The sequence below is a fragment of the Poeciliopsis prolifica genome, unplaced genomic scaffold (genome assembly GCF_027474105.1).
Source record: "Poeciliopsis prolifica strain line A6 unplaced genomic scaffold, Auburn_PproV2 SCAFFOLD143, whole genome shotgun sequence".
Lineage (NCBI taxonomy): Eukaryota > Metazoa > Chordata > Actinopteri > Cyprinodontiformes > Poeciliidae > Poeciliopsis > Poeciliopsis prolifica.
The window spans coordinates 446036-465587 of record NW_026562518.1 but is presented as its reverse complement, the minus strand read 5'-3'; the positions used below and the strand labels follow the sequence as shown (position 1 = coordinate 465587).

The 19552-nt window shown below is 37.0% G+C and overlaps 1 protein-coding gene across 1 annotated transcript in view; it reads right to left on the bottom strand.

The window, feature by feature from the left end:
• Window positions 1-19552, bottom strand: part of LOC129355727 (contactin-associated protein-like 4) — an 86491-nt gene that overhangs the window by 52317 nt on the left and 14622 nt on the right. The window contains 1 exon segment of the mRNA XM_055025321.1: window positions 2925-3035. Coding sequence (XP_054881296.1) covers window positions 2925-3035 — 111 coding nt within the window.

Genomic DNA, 19552 nt, shown 5'->3' with positions numbered 1-19552 from the left:
CAACAGAAAGAGAAATGTCTGATGGCTAAGAATGTTAACCATTATTTACTTACTATGAGAATAAAGTTATAATGATACAAAGTCAATATAATATTAAAGTCAAAATACTACAAAAATAGTGGTAATATTGCTAATGTTAAAATTATTCCAAAATAAAGTCCTAATAATAGTTATTTTCCAGTCAGTAGATTTTCACATCCTCTATCACCCTGATGCTGTTCCACCATCAACAAAGACAGAAAGTTATGAAAAAAATAAACATATGCAGATGTGTAAATAGAAATCAATGTGTTTTGTTGTTGCTATTGTGGGAAGATAATAATTTCCATTCATTGAGGAAATAAGTGAACTGAAAGCAAAGCTGCTCCTCTGGTAACTAACAGCATCAACAGCGGCAGCAGCAACGGTAAATGAGACAGAGTCTTTCATTTATTCATTGATTTCCTCAGCAAACAGATGGGATCCTTTGGGCATGGCACCAGCAAGTCAGGAGAGAAGAAACAGTGACACTCCTCTGACCTGCCAACACATGCAGTTCTGAAGTGACACATCCACCCAATTTACGACTCTGCTACGGGTCTGCAGTGATCAATTATTATGTACCTTTTAAACCTACATGTATAATTTCATCTTAGCTGAAGTTATTAGTCATAATATCACAAGTATAGCTAAAAAAAAACATATTTAGTATAAAAATTACCCAGGTTTTATTGCTTGAAATTCTAGGCAAAAGTACTGAATTTCCAATAACTTAGCCATCCATTTTTCTAGTTTCAACTGAATCTCTACTGTTTCTAAAAACAAACCAAGCACTTAAAAAATCCACTCAGTTGTTTTTGGTGTCTGGAACATGAGCCACTTCCAAGTCCAAATGTAAAGTCACAAATCAAAATCTCCAGTGAAACCAGTTTGTAACTTAGCAACCCCAGTGGAGCTCAGCCCGTTAGCTAGCAACCTAAGCTGTATGTGCGGTCCAATAGCTGCTGTAAAAGACAAATGTTCTGTTGATGACTAACCATCTAGAAACCACTTGCTGCATTGAGGAGGAGGCTCCACTTCTGCTTTTCAAAGATGTACAGTTGTATAATTGTCCATCTATATAAAGACAGCTTTATGAATCAAAACAGACCTCACTCAACCCCTGAGCTGATCACTTTCTCCTGAGAAACTAAATAACTAACCGTTTATATTATATCTATGGGAATTGTACTGTAAATACAACTCTACTTTACTCTTAGCGGCTTAGCCTCTGAAAAAGGTACATAGGAAATTAATTATTGCAAAAACTTCTTTCATTAATCCAGCTGTAGACCTAATTGAGATCAGAGGTATCACTACAAAGCAGATGAGAAACTGAAATGTCTGCAGCAGTAAAAGAACAGATAATATGAAGAGAGTTTTGTTCATGTTCAAATATTTCCAATCAGCGATCAAGATTCCAATCTATCAACATTAAAGCACAAGTTTTAAAGTACACATGTATCAATTCAGCTGTTAAATGCAATATGCTACATTTCTGACAGTATAAAAATATTCATTTTAACCAGTTGTGTCGAGCAAATGTGTTTTACAAATATGTTCACTATTTGAACAGCTTTTCAAGTCCTGTTTGCTCACATGTGAACCAACAAAGGCAGCAGATGGGCTGCTGCTGAATTTCTTCATGCTCAGCTTCCTTTGCCTTCCCAGGTGGTGAGAATCAGTCTGAACCAGATTAAACCCGCCCTGCACTCCCGGCTGATTCTGGGCTTTGATGTCGAGATAAAGCAGCAATCCCAAAATCTCAATTTTTGTCAAAGCCTCAAATCAGATTTCTGCATGAGATTTCCAGCTGGTGGAACAAACACCATTCACATTCCTGATACAAGCCTCTGGTGCAAAATACAAAACAAAACATCAGCTACAGCAGAGAATAAAGACAAAGAAAGCTTAATCTTGTTTTGTGTTGTCTCTCAAAATACATTCTGATCCTCTATATATTTCAACATCTCACTGCTGCTGCGACTGTTTATCTGAGAGGTTATAAAAACAGATTTAGATTTTGATATGTTGTCTTTTGTGCTCCAGGGTTTAAAGACTTACTCAGCCATTGTGCCATGGATTTTGTGCCTAAGTGTGTTTACTTTAAATAAATTTGGTTTGTGGAGGGTTTTTTTTATATGTTGCCTTCAGTCTGAAAGCTAAAAGTAAAGCTTTCAAATGACCATAAAATAATCTAGTTCTAAAAGAGTTTTCTTGTTTTTGTCTGTTTTGCAGGGAATGACTTTGTACTTTGAAAACTGAACTCTATAGTTTCAATCCAATTATGGCGATGAACTAAAGTTAAGATGTAAACTTAACTTTAGTTATATGTGTCTGAAACTGATGCAAAGTGAAGAAAAAGTAATGAAAAAAATAAATTCTGTGATTAGGAAATGGTGGGAAAACCTGCAAGCAAAGCCTGTTAGCTTTAACTAGAAGACAAAATCTGCAGAAAAACTCATCCAATCTGTTGACAAATATGTTAATTAGACTTTATTACCAAATAATTATAAAGTTAACTGGTAAAACAAACAGATCTATAAGTTTTTTTGTAAAGGCTGTTCTGTTGTTTTTTTTCACTTTAAAGTTTTAGGAGAACAAATGTGGATTGGGGTTCATTTTTGACTCAAAATCTAGTAAAAAATGCTGGAAAAAATTATTTAAGCCGAATACAAAACACTCAGATTTGCTTGCAGGTAGAACGTCCAACAAGTCAGGATGCCTTTTTATAAAAATGATAAGGAAAAACCGCAAAGTATTTCTCACACGTGACCAGCAGTTATCCATGTGTTGTCTAATTTTATGAATTACTCTTCACCTGAAGAAAGAACGATATCTAAAGCCAGTCAGTGAATGATTATCACTTATAACCAGACGAGGTCACAGACTGAGCTTTTCCTCACCGTCTCTCCGGTTGAGTTTAGCGAATCCTGGCGCGTGGCTGCTGGACAGCTGGGAGGAGCTCCTGAAGGATGACGGCAGCAGGTTGGACACCAAAGGGCTGTCACACTCTTCTGCAAAACAAAACACATGATTAAAACTGATGGTTTAAAATGGACCAAGTCTTGACTTCAGTGGTTAAACCGCTAAAAGTTGCTTCAACTTTATTTTATCCACTTATGGCAGATCTTTGAAAGTCATTTCTCAGGGTACACATAATTTGATCAGAAGAATTCTGAATATTCAAATTTTCTCTTCTTAATCATACTGGATGTGGATTCAGTCCAGTTGTGTTTAATACCCAATAAAATCTCCAGCCCCCTTCAATCTGTGATTCAGAAAGATGGCCACAAAGATAATCTCTGTCTTTAGCATGTGAGAAACGTTGATTATCTCTGGGTTGACCCTAAAGTTGACTATCAGCTTGTCCTTGACATACTCTGCTTATTGTTCCCTGTTTGCTGCGATTGGACCCAGACTTTCATCTCAGACAGAGTGAAAACTTTCAACAGCATTCATATCCAGTTGTCTAAGCAAAACCCAAACATGCCTCCAAGCTAATAGATGTTGTATTCCTCCGCAGAGACAAGAGCCAATTACTATGATTCATGCAGCAGAGAGATCCAGACCTACAACTCTGACAACGAGGCTCTGGCTTCGATTTCTGTGTCAGCCTCAGCAATCCCGTCATCCCTGTAGCTCAGATCTCTATTTGAGTCTTCATAACCAGAAAATACTTCATCAGTTTAATTGTGCAGAAACACAAGAATCGGGTTCATTAATTTGTTTTATTTTTGAAAGAAAGTCTCCAGTCGTAACGCCAAGTGGGTTTTGCCATATGTTGTTCATCTCTCCGTGTTCATTTTTGTCTGGAAGATGTTGCCATATTAATTCATTCTTTTGATTTTTGTTTATTAGTTTCTTATTGTTTTCTGCTCTGTTCTGACACTAGTTTTCTTAAATGAAATTATAATACAAGCTAATAAAATAATCTATTTGAAAGAACAAAAAAATTCAAAAGTACAATTTTGAACAAGTTGACCCAAAATAAGTTAAATACTGTGCATCAATTCCTTTTAATTTCACTTCATGTTGCATCCAGGAATAAATCAGAGCCGACTGGCATTGTAATTTCCAATATGTTTAAACCGTCAGTGTTTTAAAAATACATAAGTTTAGGAATGTTGACTTTTAAATTTGAGCTAATAAGCTTGCTTAATTATATAAACCATACTTTAAACATATTCTGAAAAAGACCTAAGCAGCTTAAAATAAATAAAGTATTTTATTTTTTCACAATTTATACTGAATTGCTTTTATGTAAAGAATAAGGGGATTGCATGAATAGAAAACTGCTGAAGAAGCTTTAAGGTTATGATGCTCAACAGGGTGATAATGTTAACAACATAATTATATGTTTCTTTCTATTCCTATCACAATGTCTTAAACTGGCCTCCTCAAAAACTTTAATGCATGACACCAGAAATGATACAAATATGTCATGTGAGCAGTTCTTTGTGATTGTGATGCTGCGGATCCTGTGAAGCTGATGGGATGTAAAATACTGTGAAGCTCAAACGATGAGCTAAGCAAAGTAAACTGTATCAGACGAAGTTCCTACATCTTTCATTGCAGCTTCATTTTAGCCCATTTGACTCACACAGCTTGAGTTTCCCACAGAGCTTGAGCACAGCTGCCAAAACACAGAAGTGCCAAATTTTTAGCAGAAGTTATTAAAAGCCAAAGCAGCATAAAAATCTACATAACTGACAGAACACATAGTTCAGTTCAGCTTGCTGTTAAGTAAAGACACACAATTTTTTTTCTGTTTAGTTTGACACTTGCAGAACAGATTAAGGAAATTTTAATACATTTGTCAAAATGAGAAACAAGGACATGTTCCCAAATATAATTGTTGGATTCTAACTGGGTTGGCAGAAACAACAAAGAAGACGACAGGAAGTGGTACAAGGATGACAGGATTGTTTTTAATGACTTAACGCATGAACAAATTTATTCACGTGTGAGTTTAATTACGCTTCTTTTTTAATGGAAACACTGCAACTGTAAAATTGTGTTTTTTTAACATCACATCAAATATCGACAAAGTTCTTGGCACGTTTGACATGGAAACGCAGGTAGAGAAAACGTATAATAAACACAAACCGACTGGGAACAGACTTAATCTGATCTAAGAGAAATAAATCCAAATGCACAAAGAAAAAAACACTAATTTTCAGTCTAAATCATAAACAGAGAAACATATGACAAAGGAATTAGCCAGGATGGCACCACCATTCTAACAATAATGAAAACAGAAATGAACTAAATTCAGAGAACGAACAGAGTATTACAGCACATGTTCTGTCATAATCTTGCAGATGATATGGGAAAAAATTTTGGGCCGTGGTTTGTTTTGTTGCAGTCATTTCTGATAAATACCACAATTACTTAATCGGTCTGATTGTAGATTACTGGCATCAAAACTGTATTCAGAAGCTAAAGTCTGGCGGCTTGTTTTCTAACAATATCAGAAATAACAGTTTTTACTTTTTACAAACGTATTTTGGGAAGAAAGCTTCCAAAACTTCCAGATCAATTTAACAAAACAATTTTTTTCTCTTTCGAATGAATTCTCTCAAATTTGCAGACTTGTAATCTTTTCCCAACTGTAAATTTAAACATAAATCCTGTTAGATTTAACTTTTTCTTGAACTTTATAATATGTACAAACTAGAACAGTTTGAACGCTCACGCATATTTAATTCCACCAGGTTCCTCTGAATAGATGGGGCTTCTTAATCCCTGCAGGCTTTGCCCTGACACACACTTGTCACAGTGGGTGGCGGGGAGAACAGAATGTAAAAAGCAGGTGAATTACAGCAGTCTGAAGAGGTAAAATAAGAGGGACGGCTCTCCAGCGTGGAGTGCTATAATCCCCGAGGAGATAATGTGCGATGAGAGCACAGCCTCGCTGAGGTGGCGTTCAAAGAGAGGGCAGCGGAGTTAAAAACACACTCTGGGCTTTCCTCAGCGGAGCGTTGGCATTTAAGAGCCAGCGCCTGGCGCTTAAACGGAGTGACCGGTGGAGCAAAAAAAACAGGCAGCTCAGAGGATTCACCAGCTTTGTGGAGGGTTTAACTCTCAAACCGACAGTTTCTATTCTTATTCACACAATTTTCTAATTTTCGGAGAAACAAATCTAAATTATACAGCTCTGTGTGGATCTCCAGTTTGTTTGTCTGGAAAGTTTGGTTCGCTAATCAAACTCTGATGCGCACCAAAAACTTTAAACTCTGATCCACCTAAAATCTAGCTCTCAGTTTGGTTGAAGTCTACCCTGGACTGGTTTGAATGCATATGTGAACATCAAGCAGACCATCAAATGCTCCAAAAGCAGGAAGAAGACTACAGTGAAGGGCATTCTGGGTAAATACAACCAAAACAAAAACGAGAGTCTAGATGGAGAAATGACCGGAGGTTTTTTACCAAAAAAAGAAATAAATCTTGCAACTTCATTTTTATTTACATTTTATGAAGACATAGTTGCGCTCAGTGTTTTCTTCTGAGATTTTGTGGCGTTTTCTTCTGTGGTTCTTTGTGCAGCACCCCAACAGGCAAGGAGAGGAACAGGAGTGAAAACCCCCTTAATTTCCCAAAATAGTCTCAATGACTATTCTTCACGACAGCTTCACAGTGAAAGATCATCACTGTTTCGCTTTTAGTGGACAGAGGTCTGTAATTTAACATAGTAACTGACAAAGGAAAAGAAAACTAAAGTGCAATGCTCTTCCAACAGTTTCAGGACAAACAAATTTTGATTTTTCTTTCATAAGACGAAGTTAAATGTGGCAATTCACAGTGCAGTGGAGTATTTATGGACCCTTTGGATCACAGCCGCTCACGACTATATAAAATTCCCAAATACTTAAGACTTCTGCTAGAAACACTTTTTTAAAGTTAAAAAAACCAAAGCTACTTTAATATGCATCAATACACACCTGAAATCATCTTAGCGCTACAATTGAAGCTAACATCTACAGTCCATTACCAAAGAAATGAATGATGATCATGGATCGGTTGCTTTAAAAACGCCTGCATGTCAAGCAGCCTCCCAGATTGATATTTCAGCTTCCCAAGTTGCAAATTGTTTTGTATTTATTTGAAAAAAGTCAGAGAAAAGCCAAATTAATAATTTTTAGCAGATTTTATAAATGAGTGAATCCAGGAATACTGAACGGTAAACAGGCAGAGCTCCAAAAAAATGACTTTTTTCTTTACTATTAGTTGTTAACCCTCTCCAGGCAGGGGTTGCAGATTTGCAAAAACTTAAACAGTCTTTTCAAGTAATTTGAGCCTGAGAGGGTTAAGATAAACCACTTTGTTATCAATTAAATGTACAGAATCTACCAAGAAAAGATCATTCAAATAAGACTTTAAATCCACACTGCACATAACAAAACCAAATAAAACTATTTCCGAAAAGGAAAAAACTGGGAATGACAATAGAGACTTAAAACTGTGTTACGAGTCGAGTCAAAAACAGGAAATCCACTTGAACTTTGCAACACTGAAATTTTTTATTTGCTCTCTGATACAAAGTTGTAGGAGAAAAACTTTCCAAAAGTTTACTCTTTAACGAAAAGACAGGTATTATATTGAGCGATCTCTAAAGAAAACTAAGTATCCTCCCATCACATAAATATTTGATCACATCTGCTGCCAGAGGAGGATTTAGGGGTAATGAGGTCTTTCTTGAAACAAATCAACCCATCCATTGATTAGTCAGAGTACAGAAAATGTGATTCTGACAGCACAGAAACTTCCAAAAGATCTTTTTTTTTAAACTCTGGAGAGCAGAAGCCTTGGCACTGTCAAGGTTGATTCATCTCCTCAAACACGACAGGCTCGCTAATACCCACTTTGGAGAAAGGGGGGAAAATCTGCTCATTCACGTGCACTTTTCCACTTTTATGCTATTTCAATGAATTAAAAAAAACTATCCACAGAGTCTGTGACAGAGGCTGAGACCCTGAATACCAATGAGCTCCATCCATCACCCCAGAAACTGCAATGAAGTGAAGGATTTTGCTCTTCTGAGCTATGCAAACCCTCTGCCCCCCTCCATCCATCCACAAGCCCAGAGTTCAGCAGTCCGCTGTTCGAGACGAGGCGGCTCACTTTGCCATTCAGGGAATGGAGCAGAGAACAGGATAATGAGGCTCCAGCAGAGCTTGTTTTTTGCAGCTCACAACTAACAATCATCCTCCAGCATAAAACGTCAAAGTTCATTTTAATAATGCGCACCGCTCTACCTAAAGTTTCGCCCAAAGGAGTTGAACCTTCGGGCAAACAGCATACTTTTTCAAGTTCAGCATAAGGCTAAAGTGAAAACTTAAGTAAATGGGTTTATGCGGTCAGAAAACATTGGGCGGAGGCCAAATGTTAAACTTTCAGGATCCTTTTGTTTTATTTGTCATCTATTTTATGTCCACAGCAGAACAGATTCAGACTATTTCTACTTAGGGTTTAATTTTTTTATTAAATTACAAATGTTTTAATATAAAATTCAGACTCAGATGCACATCTGCATTCGTTTAAAAAAAAAAAAGTCTGATATCTTTCGATGAAGTTTCCTCAAACTAAATAAAATAAAACACTTTACTACTATTGTATTTGCTGGCTTAAAGGATGTGAAAGTCTATCTTTTATTTTCAATTTGCGTTATGCAGATTTATATTTATATTCTGGCCTTGATAGATAAAGAAAGCTGATTAAAACTGCTGAATTATTCAACAAGAGTCAATGTCTGTTCCAAGCTGCCTGCGGCCCGAGTTGTTAATTGATTAATTGAAATTCAGAGGAGTGTAGTGAGCTAACTAATACCCTGAAGGTAAGGACATGGCAGGAGCGCCCCTATCATAGATTAATTAGCATAGCTTTGACATGTAATTAATAGTACAAGATGAGAGAATCTGATCAGACTTCAGCCCAGCATATGGCACCAACTGCACCACCTACTGCGCTGAATAACTAAAGTTTCAAATACCTGATTCGTTTCAGTTAGTTTGCTCAGTACAGACGACTCTAACTGACTAATTCAAACCCTTAAGAGTGAGAAATTTTTTTGTTTTCTGAGTAATCTTGGGTATCAGGCCAACACCAATCGTTACTGTATATATTACACAAATATATGTAATAGTTCCAGAGTCAAAGAACTGTTCAAATTTATTTTTTATCACATTTTATAACTTCAAGGTGAAGCTATTTTAGAACTGAATGGAGATTTGGTTTAATTAGTTAAGGGTAATCAGGAATAGCCACAGCCTTGATGATAATAAATAATTACCACCTAAAAATGGTGAACATTTTGTCAGCAATCCCAGTGAAAATCTGGGAAAAAATGACCAGTGAAGGTGCAACATTTTAAAGGAGCTCTTCAATAAATACATCTAAAAACCTGGATTTGTTCAAGGTCCTTTGCGCATTAGCTGTGTTTCCATCAGCCAAATAATTGCAAGATTGGACATTTCTACAGTAAATTTGCTAAATAGGAAAAAACCTGTTTAGAGTTGCTTTTAACCATAATCAATAGAACACTGATTTTCCATTTTAACAATTTGACTTTACAAAATGTTGTCTGTTACTGGTTTTCACAACTGTTGACTATATGACGTGTTTATTTTTATGATGTTAAGCAGTTTAAATTTCCTTGATGAGTAAATCTTCTTTACAACCAAACTTGATTTATTGATTGATTGATTTGGGAAAGGTGATGGTCTTCTTTGGTCTCCAAGTTTCTGGCTCTCAGAAAATGTTTCTCTTCACAATTTCCTGCAGTAATAACAGTTACATTTTAGCGCGGTAAATCAGCCTGCATGTCTGTGAATGGATGAATTAATTCATTGGCTGATTCTTTTCACACATGAATAAAATGATCCAACATAAAATTACTGCAACACAAGATTTGACAGCTTTGAAAAGACATCAAATCACAAAACAGCACAGCTTACGTTGGAGACTAAGAACTCCAGAGAAGGCAAAATGCCATAATAGCTTTTCCCCTTTCTTTCAAAATATCTGTCAGCACCATAAAACAGATGCCCACATAAACTGGTTGCTCATATTATCCTAATCTAAGCTGGCTTCAATAGCAGAACCCAGTCCTCGTCCCATCTGAGGGTGTCACAGTGAAAAGACATGTAGGTGGCAGCGTGGGAGTCAGAAATGATCAAAATGGCACCAAGGCAACATTTTAAATCTCTTCATCTTCAAACTGCCAGGTCTAACTTGTTTACAAGCCCACGGAGTGACGAACGAAGCCGCTGAGCTGCATGACTTTTTTACAGGGTTCAGTTCAAACACCACTGCTGAAAGCCAAAACATGGCAGTGAATCGTAGAGCAGAATTAAGCTTGATTTTGAAGGAATGCTGCTGGCAACATCCTCCGTACTAATGGCTCCTGCGGGAGATGTGCATAGTAAAATATGACTAATCTGCTGGCAGCAGTAAGTTAATGATTTGAATACATTTACCTCTTAATTGAAGACATCAACATATTTATGCAAAAAAATTAAAAAAATGCATCTTGAGTCGGTCTGGCAAAAAGTGAACAGATATTCAAATCATCCAGGGCTCTCAGAGAAATTCAGTTATATAAAAACAGAGACGTTAAATTGTATTAGACCCAAGAGGGTCTCACTTTAACACAAAGCTTTTTTCATCCACTCCAGTGAGCTAAAACTTTTACTTTTCATAAAGAGAGTCTGAGCTCATTTGGAAGTACTTAGAGGGTTTAAACTGCAAACAACTGGCTAAAAGTGTCGTGTCGGACGGTGATGGTTCAATGTAAATGAAGAGCTGGCACAGGCGGAGAGTCGATGGTGAATTTGTCAGGAATAATAATGAACAAGAAATCACAATATAAAAAAGAACACAGATAGCGAGAGCAGGCACAAACAAAACATCGTTAAAGAGGCTAACTAGCTTTAGCATTCACAGCAGGCGCTGCTGTAACATAGCAAAGGGCAAGAAAGGGGTAGCAGGTAGGGTTGGGAGTGGCGTGCACACTACCATGATTGACAGCACCACATCCTGGCTCTGATTGCTTGTGTCTAGTTAGCAGTGGGAGTGCTGGGAGAAGGCATTTTTTCACAGATTTTCTGTCTCATACTGTCACAGTGTGTCAGTTTCAACTAATATGTAAAAAAATATTTTTGTATGAAAGTTGCATACTGAGTTTTTAATGTAAGGACAGAACATCCTCTGCAGTAAATGGCATTCCTGGATGCTGGTTAATTATGTAAAGAGTTGCATTTTCTGACAAGAAATGACTGATACATAATTGATTAATAAATATGCTGCGAAGTAGTAAATAGCACCGTTCATTTCCAGCAGGAAGATCTATACAGAGGTTCTTTCTGGCCCAACTTCCTCCCACAGTCCAGAAACATGACTGTCAGGTTGATTGGTCCCAGCAAATTGCCCCTAGGTGTGAATATCAGTCTCTGTAATAAACTGCCAACCAGTCCACGATGCACTCCGCCACTCGGAGCCAGTGACAGCTGAAGATCGGCACCAATCCTCCCAACAATGGGTGGATGGATAAACAATATCATCTGCTGACCTTGGAAATAAAACCTGTTGTTTCAACATGTGTTGAAGAAATTAATTGCTTTTGCTACAAAGGACTGATTTGTCCAAGGTCTGGGTAGCCGTACCTTAAAGAAAGGATGCTTCTGATCAGCAAGACCACTTTTTCCCTTGTGGAGAGATTTTTGTTTATAGATATGCTCAAAGGTATCCAACCTAATGATCTGCACTTCACTGGCAGTAATCACTATTTTCCTCAGTGTGTTCATTTGTTCTTCCTTTATGCCACCCAAACAGCATGTAATGCAACTTAGTTAAACATCTTTAGCACTTTAATATCGAATAAAGCCATCTTTTTCAAAAAGTAAAACCTTTGCTGTCCTTTTCTCTAAAACAATTCAACTTCAGTCTGTTATTCAGAGATAACAGACTGAAGTTGCTCATTATTGGATATCCTCTGGTAGGCGTCAGACTTGAAGCAGTGACAGTCTGATTTTGATTAAAATCAATCAACATATTTTTTGTTTTTGAAGTATCTAAATGTATGAAGACACACAAATTTAAAGGCTCATCTGACTTACACCAAAACGAGAAACAAAAGCAAACCATCTTTGTCAGGTCAAAACTGGTGTCAAGATTAAATCTGCAGACTTTCATCACTCATCTTCAGTATTTCTGCTCACGATCAGCAGAGACTGTTTGACTCAAAGTCATTTGATTCTGAACTGCTGAGTTTCTTCTTAATGATTTGGATCGGAAAAACTACAAAAACAATCCGCTTTAAACATTGCCCTAACCTTCATCCCTGTGTTGCATCTATGTTGTTTCCAACATTGTTACTGTTTTATTGAAGTGTTTCAACACATTTTTAAATGATGGAGCTCTGCTAAGAAAATGGTTCTTCTGCACGAACAATATCAGAATAAACACAAAAACATGCAGCGTATCAGAGAGCGAAGTACAAGCATCTTTGACGTCTTTCCTGGACACAACAGCTCCGTCTGGTGGACTGGAAATTATCTCACAATCCTTTTATATTCTCCCAATATGTGAGTTTACATCAACAACTACAAAGAGATAACACCTTCAGCGCGTGGAAATATCATCACCTTCCTTAAATAATGGCCAAAGTCATATTTTCCCAAAGAAGGCGGTGATTTGCTTTTGTTGCAAAAATCATTTTTGGTAAATATTTTAGGAAAGCAAATCTATTATAATCAAACTCATGAAATTAACCTTTCTGTCCTCTCTTCTGATGCAACTACCTTGCATAACAAGCTCCAAAGCAAATAGTTTATATTTAAATGCATTTTAGGTTCAGGAAAGCAAATCTTGTCTTAGAAATAATTCAACAGATTAGAAAAAGTCTATGCCAACAGTTAAAATAAGCAGATTAATAATAAATTTTTTATCGACCAATCTTTCTGCAGCTTTGATTCATGAAGGTGAAGGTGGAAGAAAGTGGAACTGTTCTTTTTTAAAAAGTTGCTGCAGATTAAAATTAAATTAGCAGTGTGGGAACAGAAGCAAATTCAGTGTCAAACAGGATTAGAGTCACTTCTGAATCATTCATAGAGGCATTTTGTGCAGTCTTGCAAAACTGAAGGCTGGACATTAAAATACAGGCAGCCTTGGCCAGTGGGGAGTGAAATTATGGAGGCAGTTAGGAATGTCGCGGCAGAAAACAGATAGGAGGGGGTGCTGGGAAAATCATCTTCTCATTACTCTAAATCAAATCCAGCTTTTTTTCTTTTCCAACTTCGCGAGAAATTCAGCTTCTCCTCTATCCTTCCTTCCTTCCTTCCTTCCTTCCTTCATTTGCCCATTCAGCTCCTCCTCTGTCTTCTCGGCCGCCTCAGTGGAGTGAAATGAGGCGCTCAGAGTGAGCACATGTTGGCCCACAAAAACAGAGGAGTCAACGTGGAAATGGATTGGCCAAAATAAATAACCCTGGAGTGGCGGTGTGAATTACTCTGGCAATACGGCCACAGGTTATGTGTGGACTCTGACCCTTTGAATGTACCTTTTTCTGGTTCTACAGTCCTCTTCCTTCCTCCTCATACACCCAGTGTGCTATTCAGTGGTTTCTCGTGTTGAAATTCAGTCTTACCTCTCCACCTTTAATGGCAAGTGACTCAGCTCCGCCGTCCCCTCTAACACAAACTGAGTGGCCCCGTTTCTCCTCATCAACACATGCTGCAGAGCATTACGGCAGCAGGCTGTAGAGCCGTGGTCACACTTCTGACCTCATAAAAAATACACCACTGTGACAGAATTAAGCTGTGACCAGCATCTATTTTAGTAATGAGGGCACATTAGAACCTGACTGTGGAGCGTGAACTAATCTTGATGCACTCATGTCGAACACTCATGTTGGGGTACTGAAGTATTGCTCAAGACAGGAGTACAATATGGGGGCCACCTTCTAGACCTTCAAGGTTAAACTTGTTATTCTAGAGTAGAAAAGACATACGGAAACGTGAGGGTTAAACTCCCAAAGCTGCTTCTCAGAGACACCAGCTTTATGGTATAAAAACATGAATTCATCTTTTTTGCTGGACTAGAGAAACTTCAGTATTTTGGTACTGAAGTATGAATTACTTTGTTCTCTCATGGATGTAGATCAGTAAAAGTGCTCCACTGTGATACTTTAGGAAAAAAGGTAAACTTCTAAATAAAGTCAAGGCAATAATAGGTTAATATTGTTATCATGGTTCGAAGCTCTAACATTAGTATCTGTTCACAGTTTTTTACAAAGAATAAATGACTCAGAATGATCACGTTATAGTTTTAGTGGTTATTTATTAACATTAAAAAGCAGGAAATGTGAGTTCTGATTTCAGCTTTGTATCCTTTGGGGAATGTGATAAATTCATGTCACCACATCCTCATTTATCAGCTGCTCCAATTTAATAAAATAAACAGCCAATTGAAGAACTGCATGAAAATAACCTGAAGACTTTTCAGAGAGGGGAGTCCACCGGTCCTTGAGATAGTCACCCCCATCCCACAGCTCATGCTACTCAAGGTCAACTACATAACACTTTGAAAGGTTCCTGATGGCTCCATAACATTAACTCTGATAGCTCAGACTGATGGCAGTGAAGACTTGCTCTTCACACCACTAAGGGTTTATCACATCCAACAAATCTATAAGGAGGAAGAGCGGAGAAGGGTGAATTTTGATTTTATGTATATGGGAAATCAAACATTAACCTCAAAGTTAAGAGGTGACGCCTGCACAGAGCTGCCACTCAATCATAGATGAGATTAGATGAGATGAGATAGGTCTGTTTTGTGACAAATTAGAGGATGAGATATTGAGTAAAATAACAAAGCCCATAAGTCGCTGGGAAACCAGTTTCGAAGCAATTTACTACAAGACAAAGCCTTTTGCTTCCTTAACAGGTGAAGACATTATTGAGCAAATTCAGCTGTTAACTTTTTATATTTTAAAGTTTTGTGAGATATTGAAACATGCCGTTAAAAATGGGCTTTCTCAGGACATCTTACATTACCGTTCTTAGCTGTATTTTTAAATATGTTGACAGTGGTGGCACTTTTCTGCTAATTGCAGCAATACTTTTAAAATGGTCAGCACATTTAGCTTCCTCTTAGGTTTTTTTTTAATGTTATCTTTTTAAATCTCAAATGCAAATTTAGTTTAATTTGGTTGTTTTGTAAACTTTCAGTTCAATAAAGTATGACATTTGTGTTGAGGTTTTGGTAATTGCTTCTTTCAGGCTCTTATTTTGAAGTAGATGAAGACTGTTTATGCAGCACTTAAGTTTCCCGTTTTCATCCTCTTTTTCTTCAATAACTATTCAAAACAAAAAACCTACACTAACATAAAACATGAACAGTAAAGAACAAGAAACCTAACGCCTCCTTGTGAAACCTGGAGTTAGAGTCACTATGTTTTAAAATTAGCTTCCTTATTGTGTCAAGGGCAAAGAAAACCACAAATTACTGCTAAATACCCTGTTAGTTAAACCATTTTTAATGATTAGCCCCATGCGAGTATGACGAGTTCTTCAACAGTTATTGTGTGATGATATATCGCCCCTCTGTGAGGCTTTTACCTTGATGGTTGGTAGCTAATTGCTAACCCATTAGCTACAATTTTTTCACTTGCACGTCTCATTAACTGTAGATTACCTTGCTGTTTCTTGTCAGTTCAGGTAATGAGTAACGCATCAGCAGTTCATAAATAAAACAAGTATTCTAACTGGGACACACACTGACCTTAAAGCAGTAATGAGTACAATTAGGAAATATGCTGTGGCGACCAGACCAAGTTTAATAAAAGGCAGAAACATGCATCAGAAAATGATTTTTTTGTCCACTTCCATAAACAAATACAGTTCTATTCTCAAAAGGCTTAGAATATTTTATATTTTTTTTATATCACTTGTAAAAAAAAAAAAAAAGAAGGTTCAACTTTCATGTTAGTCATGGAAAAAGTCAACTTTCAAATGTTTCTGAAAGCACACAGCTCTGTAGCAAAGAACCTCAGGCCAGGTTCGGGTTACAAAACAATGTCTCAAGCTTTGAACATTTCACAGAGTCCAGTTCATCACTCAAACGCAGAAAAAGTAAAGCACAAACCCACCAAAACATGGCAGTAAACCTAAACTGACAGAAGATTAATCAGAGAAGGAGGCTCCTGGTGAAACTGCAGAGATTCACAGTGCAGGAGACAGAATCTGTTGACAGGTCAGCTTTTAGTTTTACACACAGCAAGAGGTTCAGGGCTTCCCGATTAGCAACTTAAAGTATTTCTTAATTAGAAACAGAAGCTAAATCTTCATGGTCAGTCACAATATAAATGCATCGTTCCTTAACCAGTAGAGCAACACATGATTCTGGAGGGGAAGATTTTTACTTCATATCAGGACATCTCAGCACCAAAAAAAATTGAGGTGTTTAATTCAGTTCTGAACAATTTCTAGACTTTCACAAAGTAAATCACCAACTTTCTTATTTGTTCTGATATTCGCTCAAGCTGTGTATGCTGTGTTGATCACATTTCGTCTCCTTCTCTTTCTGTCCTTTGGTCTGTTTTTATTTTTCTGGGGGTTTCTTTACTTCTCTTTCTCTCTGTCTTTATTTCCATCTCTAAGTTTGTTTTTCTCTTGTTTTTCTTCCTGCCTTTTCTCTTTTTTGGGAGATATAACTTCACTTTACTTCCATCTCCTCTTGCTGTTGGTTCACTAAACAAATCGAAGTGGAGCCGACCAGGTGCAGATGTGGAACAAATAGTTTTGCACATTTTCAGAGGAGCCTTTATTACTGTTGATGCAACATTGCTCTTCATTATGACATAAATAATTTGGAGCCTCCTCTCTGCAGTGGAACTATTTCCCCTTAAAGTCTGAATCCCAAAAGGTTAGGATCATTTATAATATTTACATCGTTTATGCTGAAAAAGACTAAATTAACATTAGGCTGTCATGGTTGCCTAATATTCCATTGTGTATTAATGAACAAGCATATTTTTTGACAAGATGTCAGAGCTATCTGACCAATTTATACAAGTCTCGCCCCACAGGATAGATTAGTTTTATTGCTTTCAGAGCGTAAGCTTTTCAAAGGAAACATATACTTTCAGACGCATGAATCAAATGCTGTCCTTTCCGAGTTCCTCATTAACATATGTTTGTGATTCCTAATCCACTTTTATGACTGTTGGTTTTTTGTAACATTGCCCTCACGAGACCCATTCCTGCTCCACGCTGCTAGCACAAATTTCCATAAATGACACTAAAACAGAAATATGGAAAGATTTTATTCTGAGTTAATCTTTCTTTTTCTCTTCTTGGTTCACTCATATGTTGTTCACACGTGAATCACAATCACACGGGAGGCTTAAAAGACATTTTGTTGGATATTGGCACCGAAATTTTCCAGCGAAAGCGTGTAAATGCCCTTGAGAGGCGAAACAGGCTGTTGAATTTAGACCGTCCTCTAAATTTTCTTCACTAGATCAACCCTGAAACAGATTGCATTGCGTGCCCATAATTCCCAACAAAGGCCTCCAAGGACTAAATAAGATATCTTTTGTCTTTTGTGAGCTTGAAATGATTGTACTGAATTCACAATGTAGCCTTCAGGATTTTCAGATTTTATATACAAAATCAAAGTGGCCTGTCAGGTTGACGTAATTCCTAAAAAAATTTGCCTAAAGGTAAAAAAACAGTAAATTTGTTCACTGTATCTTCCCTTCTGTGCTTTGAATAATTTTTTTAATGAGCTTTCCCGATATTCTTGATTCTATTCCAGGTTAACCAGTATTTACTGGAAGCGTTAATATATTTAGCAGGCGTTTGCTTAAAGGTGACCTATTTTGCTCATTTTGCAGTTATGATAGGTTTTATGCGAGATACAAAACATCTTTGCCACAGTTTTTGTACAAAACAATTCTTATATAATGGTCAGAGATCTCTTCAGAATGAGATATTTTAGGGCCTCTTGTCACTTTAAATCCAAAAAGTTGCACCCCCAAACTCAGCATTTATACTCGCACATGAAAATGCAAATGCCTGCAGACAGATGTGCAATTATACAACCGTACAACTTTGAAAAGCAGAAGTGGAGTCTCCCGCACAACAGATGTAAACATAGCAAGTGGTTTCTGACTGGGAAGTCAATGACAAAAAGCTTGTTTTTTCCGGCAAACACTAAACCAGCACATCCAGCGGTAAAACCAGCTGACCAAACATGCTGGAACTCAGCTTTGGTTGCTAGGTAACAGACAACGCTCCAATGGGGTTGCTTGGTAACGGGCTAGGCTTTGCTGAAGTTGGTGATTCTTAATGTTACATTTGGAAGGTTCAAGACACCAAAACACATTAACTTATTAGCAGAAAATGGATTTTTATAAGCAGCATTGACCCAAATGGAAGCACATTTTTCACAACAGGTCCCAATTAAGTGCTTGTTAAATTTTCTAAAAGCTGTATTTCCATTGTGTGGGCCTAAGTTGTTGATCCCATTCTGTTTCAGGCCAACATCCCTGAAATGTTTTGTGACAGTTTTACAAGCTGTTATCCTCTCCATGCATCCACTTACAGTGTTTTTCCCAGACTGAACAGTACTTCATTACCAAAATCTCACAGAAAAATCACATCACAAAAATACAGAAAAAGTAAATAATTTGTAAAAACGCATTCCTTAGTGACATCTATTTCCACTTTGTCTTTCAAGTTGAACTGAGACTAGAGTGAAATCACTCTCAACGCTAAATTAGTATTTAGTTCTACTTTATTCCAAACTTCATAAATAATTTGAATTATTACTATAATTTGAGACATTTTACGGCTTTTCAGAAATCCTTCACTGAAATCATAGAACTAAATGCTCTTTTTGTTCTGATGCACTTAATTATTAGGGTGCAAAATCTGATTTTCACCAGTCATAGCCAATAAATGGAAAATTATTTTGCTTAATGGCACATCACTAATTATGTCAATGATTCTAATCTGAACAAAGAAAAGCTTTGTATCTGTAGTTAGCACAAATAAAACAAAGAAGGCGTATCTGTAGCAGCTGACATTTACACACATAGTTGGATAACCGCAGTTAAGGCAGAAATTGACAAAATACCTACAGCAAAATATGAGACATTTCTTCCTCCCTTTAGGGAGGGATTTCTGAAACTAAAGGAGAACTTTGGCAGAGAACTTTAGCAACGTCAGAGCAGAGCAAGCTCTAAATAACATTACCTACATTATTAAATCCTGAGGAAATTGGAAATCATTACACACAAGGGTGTATCTATCACTGGGGCTGGATTAAACCAATTAATTTTAACACAAATGATCTCTTATTAGGCAAAGATTAAGAAAGAAATGTTTTATATGCGATGTCGGTCACTGTTTTTTTTATTTTTACATAAGCTGTTACTTGTCAAATCTGAAGTGAAAGGAGCAGAAATGAATCCCAGATCAGTCATTTATTATACAACACACTGAAAGTTAGAACAGTGCCAACCACCGCG